Here is a 20,067-nt window from a genome sequence, read left to right on the forward strand (position 1 = left end):
AGGGGATACGGGTTCGTGCCCCGGTCCGGGAGGATCCCATATGCCGCGGAGCAGCTGGGCCCGTGAGCCATGGCCGCTGAGCCTGTGCATCCGGAGCCTGTGCTCCGCAACGGGAGAGGCCACAACAGTGAGAGGCCCACGTACCGCAAAAAAAAAAAAAAAAAAAAAAAAATACCAGCTCCAAGATCTGGTCCCAACGTGCTAGGGCAGACAAGTCTACACTGTCCATAGATTGTGACCTCTTTCTTTAAGAACATGATGACATTTGATTTTACTAGCTTGAACACAGCTGAGCTACAAACCTGAGTAGAGTTTACTGTGGGCACAAATTCGGGAAGTCCGAGATATTCAATTATCTGTTGAATGCCTGGTATGCACGGAAACCTGGAGAAATAATATAAATGAAAAGCAATTTTAGGGAATTCCCTGGCAGTCCAGTGGTTAGGACTCAGGTGCTCTCACTGCCAGGGGCAGGGGTTTGATCCCTGGTCGGGGAACTCCCATAAGCCATGCAGTGTGGCCAAAAAATAAATAAATAAAATAAAATTACAACAGTTTGTCCAACATTTAAAATGTTCCCAGCTCCCAACTTTTTCTACAGGTTCGGAGGTATACTTTAACATACTTGTTTACGCAGGTGTTTTATTTTTTATTATTTATTATTATTATTTATTGTTTTATTTAAAAAACAAAACAAAACACCAGCCCATCACCGCCGGGAAATGTCGCATCCCAACTGGCACTAGGCAACTCGCAAAGGGCCGAAGGTATGTAGGCAAAAAGGCTTCCCCGGTAACAGAGGAGCTGATGCATTTCCTTAGGAAACTCAAGGACCCCACGTGTGCGTGCAGCGCATTAAGGGTCAACAGCGGAAACTAGGACTCTGCCCCAAACTATAATAGCTGCAGCCGTCAGCGCGCGCTCCCGGGAAAGGACTTGGCGCCCCCGCCGATCGCCGGTTTCGGGAGACGCGCGCCGGGTCCTCAGGTGGTCGGTGTCCGTCCTCCGCGGGCCCCAGCCACAGTGCGGACTTGACCCTGCAAGGGAGAGGGGACGCCGTCCGTCCCCACAGGACTCGTGGAGCCGTTGTACAAAGAAACCGGAGACGTCGGCACCACGAGCAGGCAGGCAGATCCCCGGACAGCCGCGTACTCGAGGACCCCGGCGGCGGCGCGGCGCGGCGAGGCGGGAAAGGGGAAGTTTCAAAACCGAGAGGTGGCGGTTGGTTGCCGGATCTCCGGCGAGATGAAGCTGCACTGCGAGGTGGAGGTGGTTAGTCGGCACTTGCCGGCCTTGGGGCTGAGGAACCGGGGCAAGGGCGTCCGGGCGGTGTTGAGCCTCTGTCAGCAGGCGCCCAGGACTCAGCCGCAGCCCCGAGCGGGGGGCGAGCGGGGCGGCCGGCACCCCGTCTGCCTGTTCATTTCCACCCTGAAGGACAAGCTTGGGACCCGCTATGAGGTGCGTGAAGCAGGCAGGTCAGGGGTGGCAGCCGGGCGCTCTTGCCCTAAGCGCCCGACTGTTCCCGAGGCTGGACTCCGTCTTAGGGGTTCCTGAGCGCCCGGCCCCCGAACCCCATGACCACCCGGACCCCGGCGTCTCCCTACGGACCCCGAGGAGGAAAGATTTTGAGAGTGCACTTCTTATTTTTCTTGCCCATTTCTGCGACTTTGTATTGACAGCCTTGCTGTTTAGTAGTAGATAGCAGCCCCGCCCCTTTAAAGCCTTGGAAATTTCGGCCTGCCGGATTAAACTGTAAATGAAGCATCAGTCCAGTTTGGGGGAACTGTAAAATGACTACACTTTGGTTCAGTAGATTCTGTTTCTCCACAGGCTTTTCGCTAGTTTTGTCTGTTTATTGGTTTGTTTGTTTTAAGGCTTTGTGGGGTGTAATCTAAGGTCATTAGGCCAGATTAGTACAGTAGTAAAACAGTAATGCTTGGGTTGCATCTTGATATTTTTATTAAAGTTATTGGTTACTGCATCTCTCTCTCTCTTGTTTTTTTTCTCAAATGTTTGATTTCCTAAGTCTTGATTTGTTAGGTCCAAGACTTTTTCGTATCTACCTAGCAGTAGTAAACCCTCCAGAAGAAGTTGGAAGTTGAAGTAGAATTTTTTTAAATAGAATTTTTAAAGCGCAAGTTTTATAAAATCCTTTTACGTTGATTACAGAGCACGTTATTTTGTGAAAATGACTGGAATACCCTTGTGCCTACTATAATAAAATTGAGGGGACAGTTCATCACCCACCATTGTATCTGACTCTTGATTGGATTTTATACAATTTCTGGGATTATTTCCCTTACAGTGTTTTACTCCTCAGTGAATACTCATAGTTGAGGAAAGGAGTTATTGCTGTTTCATTCAGAGCCACGTAAATGTTTGGTGTGAGTAGTTGAAAGTCTAAATAATCCCCCTTTCCATGGAATCAATTCGTATAATTTTTCGAATTAAAAAGACTTTAGAAATCACCCAAATTTTAAAGGTTAGAAAACTGTTAGGTGACAAAAGCAAACTCATAACCAGAATTGGGTCTCCCTTTTCTCCCTGTTGTCTTCCCTAAAACCTATCTTTTCATGCCCAGCTTAGGTACTGCCTATTTTCAGAGTCTGTTATGATCTCTCCTTTAAAACTTTTACTGCACTAATAGTCAGTAGCTGACCTAACCAAAATTTTATTGTAAACTGCTAGTTGAAGACTTACTGTGTGCAGGGTGCAGTGCTAGATACTGTGGGAAATAAAACTGATTTAGTCACTGTTTTTCCAAGACTAGAAAGGGAGAAACAGAAACCACCACTTATAAAGGTGGGCTATGATAAGTGCTGTAATAAAGGTAGAAGCAGAGTAGTATAATATCAAAAATGAGATCAATTCTGATTAAAGGTCTTGAGAAAGTTTTGTAGAAGAAGTGGTGCCACAGGGCTTGGGACATAGTAGGTGTCAAGTAAACATTTATTGGTTGAATTAAGGTGGTTTTGTCCTGGGCCTTGAAGAGTAGGTATTAGTGCTCAGTATGGAAGTATCTTGGGCTCTTTCTTACAACCCTCTACTCTTCTGTCCTGACTTCAGCTGTCATCCATTTGACTGTGATTTCCAAATATGTTCTTTAGCCAGTCCTCTCGGTTAACTTCCAACTTGAGCCAGCTACCTACTGGAAATCTTCACTTGGATGTGTAGCAGTATTTCAAATTCAAAATATCCCCAGATTAATTTTCCTTGCCACCCCTAACCCAGCTTTTCTGACAGTCTTCTGCAACCCTTTAAGTAGTATTCTGCCCCATCCAGGCACCTTAAAGCCTTTCCCTCCCCACATCCAATATATTATTGAATTCTTTTAATTCTACTTCCTAGGTAGCTTTCATATTTTCATACCTCCTTCCATCCCAGCTGTAATCTAAATCACCATTGTCCCTTGCCTGGCTAGTTTCTTAAAGGATCTCCCTGCTTCTACCATTGTCTTTTTCCATCCCATTCTCCCCGTCCCAAAGTTCATTCTTACACTATAGTTAAAGGAAGCTTTTCCAAATGTAGACCTAATCATGTTCCTATCTTAAAGTCAGTCAGTGGATATCACTGTTCCTAGGATAAAATCCAAAATTCTTAATATGGTTTACAAAATCTTTCACCATCTAATCTCTGTTTACCTCTCCAGGCTCACCTGCCTCTTTTCACTGGATCTTTCAGGCGCACTGAATGTCTTTCAGCTCCTCACAGCTATCAAGCTCTCTTACCTTCAAGGCTTTGAACACACTGTTTCATCTTCTTGGTATGCCACCCCCTGTGTCTTCCCCCAGTATCTTCAGTTGCCTAACATCTCTTAATACTTCATTCTTACCTTTAAGGTCACTTTCATACCCCTTTGCTAATAAGGTCTTACAGCAGCCTGTACTTCCCTTCTTTTAATATTTGTTATGCTTGTAATTACTTGTTTAATAACTGTCTCTTATGAGATTGCCAACTTGATTAGTGTAATTACCATGGTGGTCTTATTTACCACTGTTGTCCCAAGCCCCCTGTCATAGTACCTGGTACATAGTGGCTTCTCAATAAATAGTTGCTGCATTGAAGTCTGAAGCAGAAGCAATATTAGTCATTAAAAATTTTTGAGCAGCTGTTATGTGTCAGTCACTTTTCTGGCTCCAGGGAAATAAAGGTGAACAAAGGAGACAAGATTCCTGCTTTCACTGAGTTTATATCTTGTGGGAGGCATGCCCACCCCAGACTAATGGGCTGAAGTTAAGAAGGCAAGTAACTGCTGTTGGCAATGGGAGAAAAGAAGCATTCTCCTCAAACACAGGAGTTTCTGTTTTTGAAGAAGAGTTACTGGACAAGTAGAACAATTACGTCTTTTTTTGTGGCTGCATCGGGTCTTCGTTGCAGTGTGCCGGCTTCTCATTGCGGTGGCTTCTATTGTTGCAGAGCACGGGCTCTAGGTGCGCGGGCTTCAGTAATTGTGGCTCGCGGGCTCTAGAGCGCAGGCTCAGTAGTTGTGGCACACGGGCTTAGTTGCTCCACGGCATGTTGGATCTTCCAGGACCAGGGCTCAAACCCATGTCCCCTGCACTGGCAGGCAGATTCTTAACCACTGCACCACCAAGGGAGGCCCAGAACAATTATATCTTACCAGAAGCTAGATAAGGAGTGTAAATACCCCAAAAACCAACCAAACAGAAACCTTTAAATCTTAAAACCACAGAACACCCAGACTTAAGGACTAAAGGCCAAACCAAACCTGGCAAAGTGACTGGCACATTCTCGTTGTAATATTGAATAACAGTACCTGGTTTTGTCCTTTTTTTCCCATTGGTTTTAAGCAGCTAAAGGAGAACATTGAGCAGTTCTTCACCAAATTTGTGGATGAGGGGAAAGCCACTGTTCGATTAAAGGAGCCTCCCGTGGATATCTGTCTAAGTAAGGTATGGTATTAAAAACGTTAATGCTTAGATTGGTTGACTGTAAAGAGAATAGAGGCTCTTTTAGGATCCTGATACCCACATAGCTGAACAGAGACAGTCACTTGCTGGTATGTTTGAAGAACTGACGGCAGTTTCCCTGGCATGCATGTCTCTAAAACGGCAGAGTCAGTCTAAGAAAAGTTGCCCAGGATGGGAAGGAAAACTGGGTTTGCTTCTGTGCCCAAGATAGAGCCTCAGGGTGTTCTTAGACAGAACTCTATAAGGCAGGTGGCACAGGTCTACATTTTGCCAGCTGAATCACAGGTGATGAATCTAAATTTGGTGTTAAAAAAAAAGAATGAAATACAATTAGAAACACTTCAGGGGGTATTTTACTTACTATAATCACTTTAAAATACATAAACCATTAGAATAAAAAACTGTTTTCTTCTTTGCCTTACCTCACTTTTTCCTTTTCCCCCTTCCCAGAGGGTAGGAGCAGTGATTTTTTCAACCTCGCAGTATCCTTAACCCCAAGGCACGTGCTTTGTAAACATTAAAAGTTTAATAACTGTTTAAGGTATTTGTATTGAATGGAGGTGTTTTGTCCTACCTCCTCCTGTTCTTGTGGTTTTTCATTTTCTCTTATATTCAGCCTATCTTTCCACTAACTCCTTCTACCTAAAAGCAAGCTGAGAGGTCTTACCAATTAAGAAAGTAGAATAGACAAATTTCTGGAAAATCAAGGCTAAATCTATTAGCTCCACTTTCTTTCTTTCTTTTTTTTTTTTTTTTTTTTTTGCCGTACGCGGGCCTCTCACTGCTGTGGCCTCTCCCGTTGCGGAGCACAGGCTCCGGACGCAGAGGCTTAGCGGCCATGGTTCACGGGCCCAGCTGCTCCGCGGCATGTGGGATCTTCCCGGACCGGGGCACGAACCCGTGCCCCCTGCGTCGGCAGACGGACTGTCAACCACTGCGCCACCTGGCAAGCCCGGCTCCACTTTCTTGCTATCTCTTTTGACCTCTGCTTTCACTGGTTACTCACAAAACACTGCCTCAGAGATCAGTGATCTCCTTCCTACTTTCCAATCACATTGCCATTATTTCTTATCCTTTTTGAGCTCTGTAGAACTTGACACTGATGATCAACTCTGGACCTACTTGCTGGACTACTTCACCCAGGTCACCAGACTTTCCTCACTGCACTCCACTGTGTATACTGCTGCCAAAATAGCTCTTGTCATGTAATTCTCAACTCAGAATTCTTCAGTGATTTCCCACAGCCTGATCATTCTATCCTCCTTACCTTGGCGTCAGGCTCATCTGTAATCTATCCCCGTACTATATTTCTCCTCTTTTACTGCTCTACAAAGCTCCTACATTCCAACCAAATAGGATCATATACTTAGTTTCCCAAACTTGCTGAAAGTTCACTAGTCCTTCACATATAAACTTTACAAAACTTCTAAAGTATCCTGCAAGTATTAGTTATTTTTATTGATGACTTAGTTCACATACCACTTTATTAGTGATTTCTATGTCCAGCTGGAAGCAGTCTCTTGCTTTTGATGTTTTCTAGTACTTTTGGCATTGAGTGCTACTTAGCCTTGCTTTTGACAGGGCCATTGCTTTTCACAATTCCTAGTGTTTGTGAATAACCCCCCCTAGGTGTTTTGCAGTGCACCGCACTACCTCATTCTATCTCAGAGGCACTGGAGATTTGGGTCAGTTCATCTTTTCTTTTTTTTTTTGACTTTGGTTACTAAGGTTAAGTAACTTTTTTTGGGGGGGGGATTATAGTTGATGGGTCAGTTCATCTTAAACCCAAATCTTAAGTGGAATCTTTTCATGCTTTCCTGTTTTATTTTATACTCTTATGGTTCCCCCTGTGAACAGTTTTATTTAGCATATGTCTCAATATATTTTTTTCAAAAACTTTTAAAGTTTTTTGTATCTGTATTGAAATTTAGTGAAAATAGAATACTAAAAAAAATTTGTACAGCCATTTTCAATAAATGATTGCATGATTTCATATATAACTTTACAGACTTTGTTTAGGATGGATTAGCATGGATGCATTATCTAAAATGGAATTTATAATTGTACAACTTATTTTTATGTATTCAGGCCAATTCCAGCAGTCTAAAGGGTTTCCTTTCAGCTATGAGACTGGCTCACAGAGGCTGTGATGTTGAGGCACCACTTTTAACCCTCACACCAGTGAAGACTTCAGAATTTGAAAAATTTAAAACTAAAATGGTTATCACATCCAAAAAGGACTATCCTCTAAGCAAGAACTTCCCCTATTCTCTGGAACATCTTCAGACTTCTTATTGTGGGCTTGTCCGAGTTGATATGCGTATGCTTTCCTTAAAAAACCTTAGAAAATTAGACTTGAGTCACAACCATATAAAAAAGCTTCCAGCTACAATTGGAGACCTCATCCATCTTCAAGAACTTAACCTGAATGATAATCACTTGGAGTCATTTAGTGTAGCCTTGTGTCAGTCTACACTCCAGAAGTCACTTCGGAGTTTGGATCTCAGCAAGAACAAAATTAAGGCACTCCCTGTGCAGTTTTGCCAGCTCCAAGAACTTACAGATTTAAAACTTGATGATAATGAATTGATTCAACTTCCTTTCAAGATGGGACAACTGACAAACCTGCGTTTTTTGTCAGCGGCTCGAAATAAGCTTCCGTTTTTGCCTAGTGAATTTAAAAATTTATCCCTTGAGTACTTGGATCTTTTTGGAAATATTTTTGAACAACCAAAAGTCCTTCCAGTTATAAAGCTGCAAATGCCATTAACTTTATTGGAATCTTCTGCACGAACCGTACTATATAATAGGTAAGCCTTTGATAGCATCCTGGTATTCTCATCATCCTCAGAATAACAAAGTCTTTAACATAGCTTATGATGCTGTGCACAATGACGCTTTGCTCCAGTGGCCGTCTTGCTGTTCCTTACGTCTGCTTAGAATGCTTTTCCTCCAGAAAGTCTCATAGCTTACTTTCTCACTTCAGTTCTCTGCTCAAGTGGTACCCCAGAAAGGTCTTTCCTGACTACTCTACCTAAAGTTTTATCCCCACCCCCTTACATTGCTTGATTTTTTTGTCATAGGATTTATTACTTGGAATGATATATATTTTTTAACATTTGTTCGTTTTCTGTCAGATATTCTCACTAGAATGTAAGATCCATGAGGGCATGGACTTTGCCTTATTCTCCACTATTTCCCTTGGGTCTAAAATGTGATATCTATCCCCCATACCTGCAGTATGTTAGGGAATGAATGAATGAAGAATGAGTGAGTGAGTGAGTGAGTGATTGAATGAATCAATGAATGACATTGTTTCTCAGGGTCTGGTTCCCTGACCAGCAGCATCAGCATCACCTAGGAATTTGTTAGAGGTGCAAGTTCTTGAGCTTCACCCCACACCGGCTGAATCAGAAATTCTGAGGGTGGGGTCCGGCTATCTGTGTTTTAACAAGTCCTCCAGGTATCTCTGATAACAGTCTAAAAGTTTGAGAACTCCAATCTGGCATAGTGGTAAAGTGTGGTCTTTAGAGTCAGACTTAGGTGTGATTCCTGGCTTCACCCCTTAGTGTGGCTTTAGCAAGTTATTTAACCTCTTTGATTGAATCTCATCTGTGAAGCAGGAACAATAATACCCACTTTACAGAGTTGTGAAGATAAATGATCTAATGTAATGGCAAAGCATTTGGCATATAGGAAGACTCAATAGCTCCTGGTTCTCTTCCCTTGTCTTTGAACACTAACTGCAGTTGGTCATGAGACACCAAACTCCAGTTATTCATTTTATTCAGGCTTCTTTCATATAGGAGTGGAAGCTAAGATGTGAACCAAATTACTATTGAGTGCTTATAAAATGGTAGGAACACCATATTTCAAAGAAGAGATTCTTAAATTTTTTTTAATAGGGAGAGACTTAAAAAAAAATGACAGAAGTTATGGGCCTAGAAAAACGCACACATGAATAAACACAGACTTTTGCATACAACTTTATAATGCTTATAGACACCACTGAAACCCAAGCCAGTCTTTCCTCTTCACCATCCCTAGCTTAAAAGCTCTTATCCTAAAGCAGTGGTTCTCAAATTTTACTTCACATTTAGAATCACCTGAGGAGCTTCAAAAAATTCTGATGGTTAGTCCCCACCCCTGACTTATTAAATCAGAATGTTTGGGAGGGGACTTCCCTGGTGGCACAGTGGTTAAGAATCCGCCTGCCAATGCAGGGGACACGGGTTAGAACCCTGTTCCGGGAAGGTCCCACATGCCGTGGAACAACTAAGCCTGTGCGCCACAACTACTGAGCCTGCACTCTAGAGCCCGGGAGCCACAACTACAGAGCCCGCATGCTGCAACTACTGAAGCCCGGGCGCCCTAGAGCCTGTACTCCGCAACAAGAGAAGCCTGCGCACTGCCACGAAGAGTAGCCCCCGCTCACCACAATTAGAGAAAGCCTGTGTGCAGCAACGAAGACCCAACTCAGCCAAAAATAAATAAATGAAATATAAATAAATTTGAAAAAAAAAAAGAATGGGAGTAGGACCCAGTATTTTTTGTAACTCCCCAGGTATTCTAATGTATGGCCAGCTAGGATTAAGAACCGCTGCTTGCTTCTCAAACTTTAAGTGCATTCACATTACCTGGGAGTCTTGTTTAGCAGATTCTGTTTTAGAGTTCTGCGGTAGAGATGTGCTTTTTTATTTTTAATTTATTGTTTTTTTAACATCTTTATTGGAGTATAATTGCTTTACAATGGTGTTAGTTTCTGCTTTATAACAAAGTGAATCAGTTATACATATGTTCCCATATCTCTTCCCTCTTGCGTCTCCCTCCCTCCCACCCTCCCTATCCCACCCCTCTAGGTGGTCACAAACCACCTAGCTGATCTCCCTGTGCTGTGCGGCTGCTTCCCACTAGCTATCTATTTTACGTTTGGTAGTGTATATATGTCCATGCCACTCTTTCACTTTGTCACAGCTTACCCTTCCCCCTCCCCACATCCTCAAGTCCATTCTCTAGTAGGTCTGTGTCTTTATTCCCACCTTACCCCTAGGTTCTTCATGACATTTTTTTTTCTTAGATTCCAATATATGTATTAGCATACGGTATTTGTTTTTTTCTTTCTGACTTACTTCACTGTATGACAGACTCTAGGTCTGTCCACCTCACTACAAATAACTCAATTTCGTTTCTTTTTATGGCTGAGTAATATTCCTTTGTATATGTGCCACATCTTCTTCATCCACTCATCTGTCAATGGACACTTAGGTTGCTTCCATGTCCTGGCTATTGTAAATAGAGCTGCAATGAACATTTTGGTACATGCTTCTTTTTGAATTATGGTTTTCTCAGGGTATATGCCCAGTAGTGGGATTGCTGGGTCATGTGGTAGTTCTGTTTGTAGTTTTTTAAGGAACCTCCATACTGTTCTCCATAGTGGCTGTATCAATTTACATTCCCACCAACAGTGCAAGAGGGTTCCCTTTTCTCCACACCCTCTCCAGCATTTATTGTTTCTAGATTTTTTGATGATGGCCATTCTGACCAGTGTGAGATGATATCTCATTGTAGTTTTGATTTGCATTTCTCTACTGATTAATGATGTTGAGCATTCTTTCATGTGTTTGTTGGCAATCTGTATATCTTCTTTGGAGAAATGTCTATTTAGGTCTTCTGCCCATTTTTGGATGGCCTACATTCCAGGCGAGGCTGCTAGTCCATGAACTACACTTTGAATACAGAGGCTCTAAAAGTAACTAAGGGCTCATTACTCTTTTAAAGCAGTGATCCTCAGAAGTTGAGAGTGCATCACAATCATGCTTATTGTAACACAGTACTTACTAAAGCAGATTGCTGGTCCCCACCCTCAGAGATTCTTACTCAGTAAATTTGGAGTGGGGATGAAACTGCATCTATAACAAGTTCCAAGGGAATGTTGATGCTGCAGCTCAGGGGACCACACTTTGAGAACCACTGGTTTAAGGCATTGACTCTTAACTAGGAGTTGAGAATTACCTATTAAATGACAATACATGTAAGTACCTAGAACAGTGCCTTTTTCATAATAGGTCCCAATAAATACTTACTGGATGTATAAATACAAGTAATTTGCTTCTCTGGCAATTAAAAACCAATGTTGTTATCATTAGTTGTGGAGGAGTTCCTAAATAATATAGATGAGAAATATGTATCTAGATTTTCTGGTAATATAGGTCCTAGATTCTACCTCAGACCAACTAGTTCAGAATCTCCAGAGATGGACCCCTATTGTATGTCATACATTTTTTAAAATCTCCAGAAGTGATACTGATGATTCAGGTTAAGACCACTGATTTGTGAGAAATCTAAATGGTGTCTTTTGGAAATGTACTGCTCCCAAGTTTCTTGTTCTGTGCTTTCTCTGAGACTTACATATGAAAAAAATACATATATTGTACTTATTCAAATTTGAAAATTATGTCCAAATGAGAAATACTATAAATGGTTACTGATGATTTGAAAAGATCATAACAGATTGGCTAAGATGACTCTAATCTTTACTAAAGTATAATTTTGCATGTTTTGAGCTCCCTTGTTTTAAAAAGAATATAGATCCAAAGCCATGAGAACAGCATCTGTTATCTAGCTATTGATAAATTGTCCTAACTGGGACTTCCCTGGAGGCACAGTGGTTAAGAATCTGCCTGCCAATGCAGGGGATGTGGGTTCAATCCCTGGTCCGGGAAGATCCCACGTGCCGCGGAGCAGCTAAACCCGTGCGCCACAACTACTGAGCCTGCACTCTAGAGCCCGCGAGCCACAACTACTGAAGCCTGAACGCCTAGAGCCCACACACCAAGAGAAGCCACTGCAATGAGAAGCCCGCGCACCACAACAAAGAGTAGCCCCCACTCATCTCAACTAGAGAAAGCCCTCGTGCAGCAACAAAGACCCAGTGCAGCCAAAAATAAATAATTTTTTTTAATTGTCCTAACTACTGGTTATAAACATAAAGTTATAGTCTATTAGAAAAATATATGGTAACTTAAATTTTGTTGGATAGAAAGTACAGTTTTTAACTGTTTCCTGTTTCCTTAGACTATAACCAATAACCTGGAATGTAAACATGTGGTTTTTAAAAAAATTATTACTTACACAAGTAATAAATTCATACATGTGAAAAAATTAAAAATTGCAAACAAGGCCAATACCAAATCCCTTAGGAAAAGTAGGCCACTATTTTTGATTTGATGTATACCTTTTCAGACTTTTCTAATAGGGTTTTAAACTCCAGTTTTAATTATAATACTAGGTTTTATTTATTTGTTGAAAAAGATGTGAACACCTGTTATGTGCCAGCCTAGGTACTAGAGAAACAACAAAGAGAACAGTGTGGGGGAGACGCAAAGTGACGGCGGTATGGTTGTGTTTAGGGTGGAGTAGCGAGCTGGGCTGTGGGCAGGCAACCTCAAGAGACTGCCTCTTAGTGTCTTGTAGATGAGGGTTTTGAGTTTGACTTGATTTGATTTTTTTTTTGACTTAGTTGGATTTTAATTGTATTGGCCGCCATTGAAATTTTAAGCAAGAGGGTGAATGACTTAATTTAAGCAAGGTTAAATTGCTTACTTGGCTACTAAAGTAAAACTAATGTCCCAAACAACATGTGTTTTAAATTTGTTTCACACAGTTTAAAATTCCCTTTTAAACATTTGATGCCTATGAGAGCATATGGATTGATTGATTGATTTTTAAATTAATTTATTTTTGGCTGCGTTGGGTCTTCGTTGCAGTGTGCGGGCTTCTCATTGGGGTGGCTTCTCGTTGCGGAGCATGGGCTCTAGGCGCACGGGCTTCAGTAGTTGTGGCTCGCGGGCTCTAAAGCACAGGCTCGGTAGTTGTGGCACATGGGCCTTAGTTGCTCCGCGGCATGTGGGATCTTCCCAGACCAGGGCTCGAACCCGTGTCCCCTGCATTGGCAGGCGGATTCTTAACCACTGTGCCACCAGGGAAGCCCCTACATGGATTTATTTAAATAAATGTTTCTTCACAGATAGAACTGAGTAATTCTCTCATTACCATTTATAAGAATTGTATGACAGAGCCATACGTTTAAATTATGTTACACTGGTCATACAGTATAATTATATAAAGGACAGATGGCTCTTTCATTGTATTCATTGTATTATGCTGTTAAGTGGTGGTGCTAATAGTTACTTTATGTAGTGGTATAGATGCTCTTAGGTTTACAAAATATGTCATATGCTGTTACTTAGTATATTTTCCCCATTTGTACCAGTTAGGAAAATAAAACAATATACTGAGTTAATTAATAGAGTAATTTTATTTTTCCATGGTTATAATTTCAGTGTCCAGTAATTCATGTCCTAATACATGAAGTTTTGAATCTAGTAACACATTAAAAAATATTTTTAAAATATTTTTTTCCAATAGGATTCCATATGGCTCTCATATCATTCCTTTCCATCTTTGCCAAGATTTGGATACTGCAAAAACCTGTGTTTGTGGAAGATTCTGTCTAAGTTGTTTTATTCAAGGAACTACTACCATGAACCTACACTCTGTTGCTCACACTGTGGTCTTAGTAGATAATATGGGTGGTACTGAAGCACCTGTTGTCTCTTACTTCTGTTCTCTAGCCTGTTATGTAAATTCCTGTGATATGTTAAAGTAATAAGTGATACCACAAAAAGAAATTCCATTTAGTTACAGGCCAATTTGGGACTCACTTATTGTTTAAATGTCAAATTGGAGAAAGGGAAGCTTTTCGTGGGTTTTGTATACTTGCTTGAGGGGAAGAATGTGTGTTAGTGTAACATTTTCGATCATTTGGCTGTAATATCTTAATTTCATTAAAACCTAATTTTATTGTGGTGTTAACTTTTATCAGCTTATTGCACTTGTGTTATTTCAGCCTAGTGTTTCCAGAATGGGCTGTGGGGTTATTTTTTTAATGTTAAAACAGATACTGATCCCAACCACTCTGGTCATAGAATTTTCTTATCAATTTTCGTCTTGCATTTCAGTTAAAGAAATTGAATTTCTGGGACTTCCCTGGTGGTCCAGTGGCTAAGACTCTGCTCCCAGTGCAGGGGGCCCAGGTTCAATCCCGGGTCAGGGAACTAGATCCCATATGCCACAACTAAGACCCAGTGCAGCCAAATAAATAAATATATAAAAAAAAATGAGTTTCTGTATGCAGAAAATATACTTTGCACTAATATAGTCTAAACTGTACTGAGAACTTGTTTGATATGAAACTACATATAAATTTTTAAGCACTTTTGTGTTTTTCAAGTATATTATTCTAAATATATATGGAATTTTATATTCACCATAAAGTAGGAGTTGCTTTGGACAAACAGACTTAAGCTTTTACAAGTTTTATAATATTAATTCCATAATCTTTGTTGTGATTTCTAAGTTTTTTAATTTTTAGGGCTGGAATGAGGTTTTGGGGTTGGGTGGGAGTAGCAGAAAATTGCTACGTTTACCAAGTTCTGTATTATATGAGGGTGGTTCTTTTTGAGTCACTTAATGTTTGTTTTTTAATTAAAAAACTGATAGCAATATATCAGCCACAATATACCAGCTAAAGGATGATTAGGATCTGAACTAGGGCAGAGGATATATAAAAGGAACCAACTTAAAAGAATCTTGGAAAATGGAAGCACAACTGTTTCATTCTCCTCATTCCCACTGCCTTTCAAATCAGCCTCTCTCCTAGATCACTGCAACAGTGTCAGAACTAGCTTCTGGAAACAAAGGAGGGGAAAGAGTGAAAGTAACTGGAGAAAATCCTCTCTGTGAACCTAGATCGGGGATTTCCAGACCAGGCTTTATACTGCCTTCTAAAGTTAATTCACTTTTGCTCCTTAAAACTAAGAATTCTGTAATTAAGTATCTTAGGATTTTCTGAACTTATAAATTGGTGAGACGTTGCCTGAAAATATTATAAAACAACTATATTAAAACATGGTTCTTTAAAAAGTGAAGTTTTGTGGCATAGTTAAAAGTAATTTAGTGTATATCTTGATTTTTACATGTTCCTGTAGAAAGACAATTATTTCTTCATCAATAAACGTAGATATAAAAGTCTGTGTTGGGGGTCTTCCCTGGTAGTGCAGTGGTTGAGAGTCTGTCTGCCGATGCAGGGGACACAGGTTCGTGCCCCGGTCCGGGAAGATCCCACATGCCGCGGAGCGGCTGGGCCCGTAAGCCATGGCCGCTGAGCCTGCGTGTCCGGAGCCTATGCTCCGCAACGGGAAAGGCAACAACAGCGAGAAGCCCGCATACCGCAAAAAAAAAAAAAGTCTGTGTTGGGACTAAGTGCCCACCATGTTATTCCTACACCCTAGCCCTTTGCATTCTTGCTCATCTACAAGCCATCCCCATTGTAAGCATCTTAGCCTAAAATTCATATACAAAAAGCAGGGTCTTTACTTTTGGCTGCATTGGGTCTTTGTTGCTGCGTGCGCGGCTTTCTCTAGTCGCGGTGCGTGGGCTTCTCATTGGATGGCTTCTCTTGTTGCGGAGCTTGGGCTCTATGTGTGTGGGCTTCAGTAGTTGTGGCTCGCGGGCTCTAGAGCGCAGGCTCAGTAGTTGTGGCGCACGGGCTTAGCTGCTCCGCGGCATGTGGGATCTTCCCGGACCAGGGCTTGAATCTGTGTCCCCTGCATCGGCAGGTGGATTCTTAACCACTGCACCACCAGGGAAGCCCACCTTCTTTTTATATAAATACAAGATGCCAATTCTTGTGGAACTAAATTTAAATAATGAACTTGATAAGAGGATGAACCTTAATTCACTTACAAATAATTTACCATTATTTCTTTAATTTAGAGCCAAATTAGGCCTGCGATTTTACTTATATTTTAAAAAATACAAAAGATTTGAGTAAGAATATCACTGTATTTATTCTCATACAGGCAATTTTTCTATAACTTAAACATTTTGCTCTCAAAAATAGAAGAACAAAAGATTCCCAAAGCTTAGAACTGGATCACTTGGCCCTTTCTCTTCTTATCTCCTCCGAGTTCAAAATGCTTGCATCTCTTAATGGCCAGCATCCTCTTGGACCTGCAGTTGGGCTCAACACATTCAAGCCTCAGTACGATCTTCTTTGTGGTTTTAGCCTTCTTCCGGAAAATAGGCTTTGTTTGCCCACCATAACCACTCTGCTTCCGATCATAGCGCCTCTTTCCCTGGGCATACAGGGAATCTTTGCCCTTCTTATACTGGGTCACTTTGTGAGGCTGATGTTTTCCACACTTCTTACAGAAAGTCCTTCGGGTTTTAGGTACATTGACCATCTTTGCAGTAGAGGTGTCTTCACAATGAAAACTGTTGTAAAATATTTAAAATATGGCAGCAAACGTTAAACATTTTGAAAATTCAAGTGTTTTATTAATATTTATAGGAAAATAACATTACATAAGTCAGTAACGTATAATTGCACCAAGTATTCATTTTCCGTATGAGTAAATGCACGTATACGTGCACAGCTTTTTGGAATCCTTAAATTATTGGATCATTTATAGAATGAGACGCACTGAAAAACAACAAAAGCAGCAGCACACGGACGCCCAGTACAGTTTCCCCCACAAAGGGGGTTCCTTTAGGGCTTAATTTACCGTGGTTGCCCAACAACTAAAGCGTAGTGGTGTGATACCTAATTTTCTTCGGCAGAGAAAGAAGGCCGAGGCTAGAGTTTATTTTCGCCTCTCCGCGCACCCTCTCCCTCCATGTTCTAGCTCCCGGGCATGCCCGACTCGGGGCGCGGTGTAGAGCCACCTCCACGGCCCGCCCCGTCCCTTCTCCGAGGACCTTATCAGCCTGGTTTCACTTTTCCCTCCGAAGCATCGTCATCCTTTCCTCAGCAGCCCTGAAGGCTGACGTGTCCCTAATGAGTGCCTCCCGGCCCAGCAGCCGCCATGCGAGAGCCCCTTTCCGGAAGGGAGAAGCCCGTTTTTGAAATCCACCAACCAAGGCGGCGGGCCTCGCCCTCCCTCTCCTACCAGGGCCCACACGGCCCAGCCCTGGATCCTGAGCACTGGGGACTCCAGCCGGGATCGCCACCGCCCCGCACCCCGCTTACCTGGAAAACCAGAGTCCACGTTCCTGCTTCGTTCTGCTCACGCCTCACCGGAAAGGGAGGAACGCGCCGGATGTAGGAACTGAGCCTGAGCGACAGCGCTGCGGCCCAATAGGCAGCGGGCGGCGACGGCCGTGCGTCTCCAGACTCGACCGGGAAGCGCCAACCGACGGCCCGAGGGGCGGGGCGGAGGGGTGTGGGCCCGGGGACCGCGGCGCCCGGCGGGCCAGTAGCTGGTTGTCAGAACAGTCGCCGCCGGAGTGGGGCGAGGGTGCGTCCCTCGGTCTGGGACGTCCGGGGCCGCGTAAAGATGAGAGCACAGAGGACGCAGGGCCGCTGGAAGCGCAGGTAACGGAGCCGGGGTGCAGTGGGGCCGCGACAGGCTTCTTCCCGGACCCGTGCTGGATGGAGAGGACCGAGGCGACGCCGTGCCGCGGCTCCTAGCGGCGGGGCCGGTGCCCGAGCTGCAGCTGCCAGGCGAGGATGTGTGGAGCCCGGGCGGCGCGGGGGAGCTGAGAGCCTTCGGGCCCCAGGACCCCCGGGGCCCGGGATGAGTTAGCGAGGACAACTGCGGGGGCCAGTTCCGACTGCTACAGGCCACGGCCGCCGCCCGCCCGCCCCTTCCGCGCCGGAGCCGCTAGCTCTTTTCCGCGCCCGTCCGCCTGCCTGCGCTCCCGGCGCCGGAGACCATGAGGTTCCGCATCTACAAGCGGAAGGTGCTGATCTTGACGCTCGTGGTGGCCGCTTGCGGCTTCGTCCTCTGGAGCAGCAATGGGCGACAAAGGAAGAACGAGGCCCTCGCCCCGCCGCTGCTGGACGCCGAGCCCGCGCGGGGTGCAGGCGCCCGGGCCGGGGACCATCCCGCCGTGTCCGTGGGCATCCGCCGGGGCTCCAACGAGTCGGCGGCTCCGCTAGTCGCGGCGGCCCCGCACCGCGAGGTGGACAACCTGACGCTGCGGTACCGGTCCTTAGTGTACCAGCTGAACTTTGACCAGACGGTGAGGAATGTAGGTAAGGCCGGCTCCTGGGCCCCCCGAGAGCTGGTGCTGGTGGTCCAGGTGCACAACCGGCCTGAATACCTCAAACTGCTGCTGGACTCACTTCGAAAAGCCCAGGGAATCGACAACGTCTTCGTCATCTTTAGCCATGACTTCTGGTCGACCGAGATCAATCAGCTGATTGCTGGGGTGGATTTCTGTCCGGTTCTGCAGGTGTTCTTTCCTTTTAGTATTCAGTTGTACCCCAACGAGTTTCCGGGCACTGACCCCAGAGATTGCCCCAGAGACGTGGAGAAGAATGCAGCTTTGCAGATGGGATGCATTAATGCTGAATATCCCGACTCCTTCGGCCATTATAGAGAGGCCAAATTCTCCCAAACCAAACACCACTGGTGGTGGAAGCTGCATTTTGTATGGGAGAGGGTCAAAGTCCTTCGAGACTATGCTGGCCTCATACTTTTCCTAGAAGAGGATCACTACTTAGCCCCAGACTTTTACCATGTCTTCAAAAAGATGTGGCAATTAAAGCAGCAAGAGTGTCCTGAGTGTGATGTTCTCTCCCTGGGGACCTATACTGCCATTCGCAGTTTCTATGGCGTTGCTGACAAGGTAGATGTGAAAACGTGGAAATCCACAGAGCACAATATGGGTCTGGCCTTGACCCGGGATGCGTATCAGAAGCTGATTGAGTGCACAGATACTTTCTGTACTTACGATGATTATAACTGGGACTGGACCCTTCAGTATTTGACTGTATCTTGCCTTCCAAAATTCTGGAAAGTGCTGGTTCCTCAAGTTCCTAGGATTTTTCATGCTGGAGACTGTGGTATGCACCACCAGAAAACCTGTAGACCATCCACCCAGAGTGCCCAAATTGAGTCACTCTTAAATAATAACAAACAGTACCTGTTTCCAGAAACTCTAACTATCAGTGAGAAGTTTATGGCAGCCCTTTCCCCACCTAGGAAAAATGGAGGGTGGGGAGATATTAGGGACCATGAACTCTGTAAAAGTTATAGAAGACTGCAGTAAAAAATTACAATTACAAAAGCAAAAGTAGTGACAGTCTTCTATTTTTGATATTTGTCCAAACAGAATATACAATTGAATAAAAGGGTTTAGGAACTGGTTTCTGCTTTAGTACAACAACAGAATTCTTGTAAAAGGTGTCCCAATATAGTAATCTTTTCCTTTTATGTCTAAGATTTAAAACACAAGTTTTCATTTTGAGAATTGGGTTTTAAAGCTGAATGTGTATCTGCTAAAGGTAATCATTATTGTTAATTGATAAGAAAGAAGGGGAAATTTTATTTAAATTGCATCTATTAATCTTTTTATCCGGAACTTTGTACACTTTTCCACGTTCAAGACTTCTTTTAAGTACAGCAAAATTTATTTAAAATTGTCATATTAGTAAAAAGTATTACAATTAAATTGTTAAGAGTATTAATGGAACAAGCCCAGCTTCACTCTTGACACAGTTACGAGGAAGGGATTGCTTCACTGGTTTTATAACTCGAAAGTTACGTTTGTTAAACACCCTGTCAGAACAGAGTCATTTTCAGTATTAAAGATTCCTGTATTATTGTGTTGAGATTTGCCTGTGCTCTGGAACCTTCATAGAACACACTTTATTTTGGAATGTATTTGATTGATAAGAAAGTTTAAACACTGTTTTCACCTCAATGTAGAAATACAGTGGTTTTTTTTTTTTAGTGCTGCCAAAATAAAATACTCATTTTTGCATAAAAAGATTCCTAATCATTTTTCAGAATAAATTTTTACACCAAAATCCAGTAAAGACATTCTACAAGGTTTAAAGTTAGCATTACATATTATCTGTACATTGTATAACTGAGTTTGAAATAAAGAAAACCCAGCTCTTGACAGTGCATCCCTTTGGAAGAAACTGGCTTTCAAATTAGCCAGGCATAGATAATTAGCAGTAAAAAGCTGCTGTGTTAAGTGAAGTACAGCCAGAAATGATACAAAGTTCAGTCCTGCCAAAGTGAAACATGTTCTAGTGCCAGCTTTATTTTAACAGAAATCA

The 20,067-nt window shown here is 43.1% G+C and overlaps 3 protein-coding genes across 4 annotated transcripts; 2 read left to right on the plus strand and 1 right to left on the minus strand.

The window, feature by feature from the left end:
- The first annotated feature begins 1,153 nt into the window (after positions 1 to 1,153).
- LRR1 (leucine rich repeat protein 1) lies at positions 1,154 to 13,805 on the plus strand. 2 transcript variants are annotated; one of them, XM_081229182.1, is made up of 4 exons: positions 1,154 to 1,458; positions 4,815 to 4,913; positions 7,020 to 7,741; positions 13,359 to 13,805. In XM_081229182.1, the coding sequence occupies exons 1-4, from the start codon at positions 1,246 to 1,248 to the stop codon at positions 13,597 to 13,599; spliced, it is 1,275 nt and encodes a 424-aa protein (XP_081085308.1). In that variant the 5' UTR covers positions 1,154 to 1,245; the 3' UTR covers positions 13,600 to 13,805. The 2 variants fall into 2 exon arrangements, with proteins under 2 accessions (XP_081085308.1, XP_081085309.1); XM_081229183.1 differs by lacking the exon at positions 7,020 to 7,741.
- A 2,011-nt stretch (positions 13,806 to 15,816) lies between these two features.
- On the minus strand, positions 15,817 to 17,109 carry RPL36AL (ribosomal protein L36a like). Its single transcript, XM_081228610.1, has 2 exons — positions 17,023 to 17,109; positions 15,817 to 16,268 (listed from the first exon to the last, which is right to left on the minus strand). Exon 2 carries the CDS (start codon positions 16,235 to 16,237, stop codon positions 15,917 to 15,919), a length of 321 nt encoding a protein of 106 aa, XP_081084736.1. The 5' UTR covers positions 16,238 to 16,268; positions 17,023 to 17,109; the 3' UTR covers positions 15,817 to 15,916.
- Positions 17,110 to 17,204: 95 nt separating this feature from the next.
- Positions 17,205 to 19,767, plus strand: MGAT2 (alpha-1,6-mannosyl-glycoprotein 2-beta-N-acetylglucosaminyltransferase). The gene has a single exon (XM_081228609.1). It carries the CDS (start codon positions 17,709 to 17,711, stop codon positions 19,047 to 19,049), a length of 1,341 nt encoding a protein of 446 aa, XP_081084735.1. The 5' UTR covers positions 17,205 to 17,708; the 3' UTR covers positions 19,050 to 19,767.
- The last annotated feature ends 300 nt before the right edge of the window (positions 19,768 to 20,067 follow it).

The sequence above is a fragment of the Mesoplodon bidens genome (assembly GCF_964165515.1).
Source record: "Mesoplodon bidens genome assembly, chromosome: 3".
NCBI classification, from domain to species: Eukaryota; Metazoa; Chordata; class Mammalia; order Artiodactyla; family Ziphiidae; genus Mesoplodon; species Mesoplodon bidens.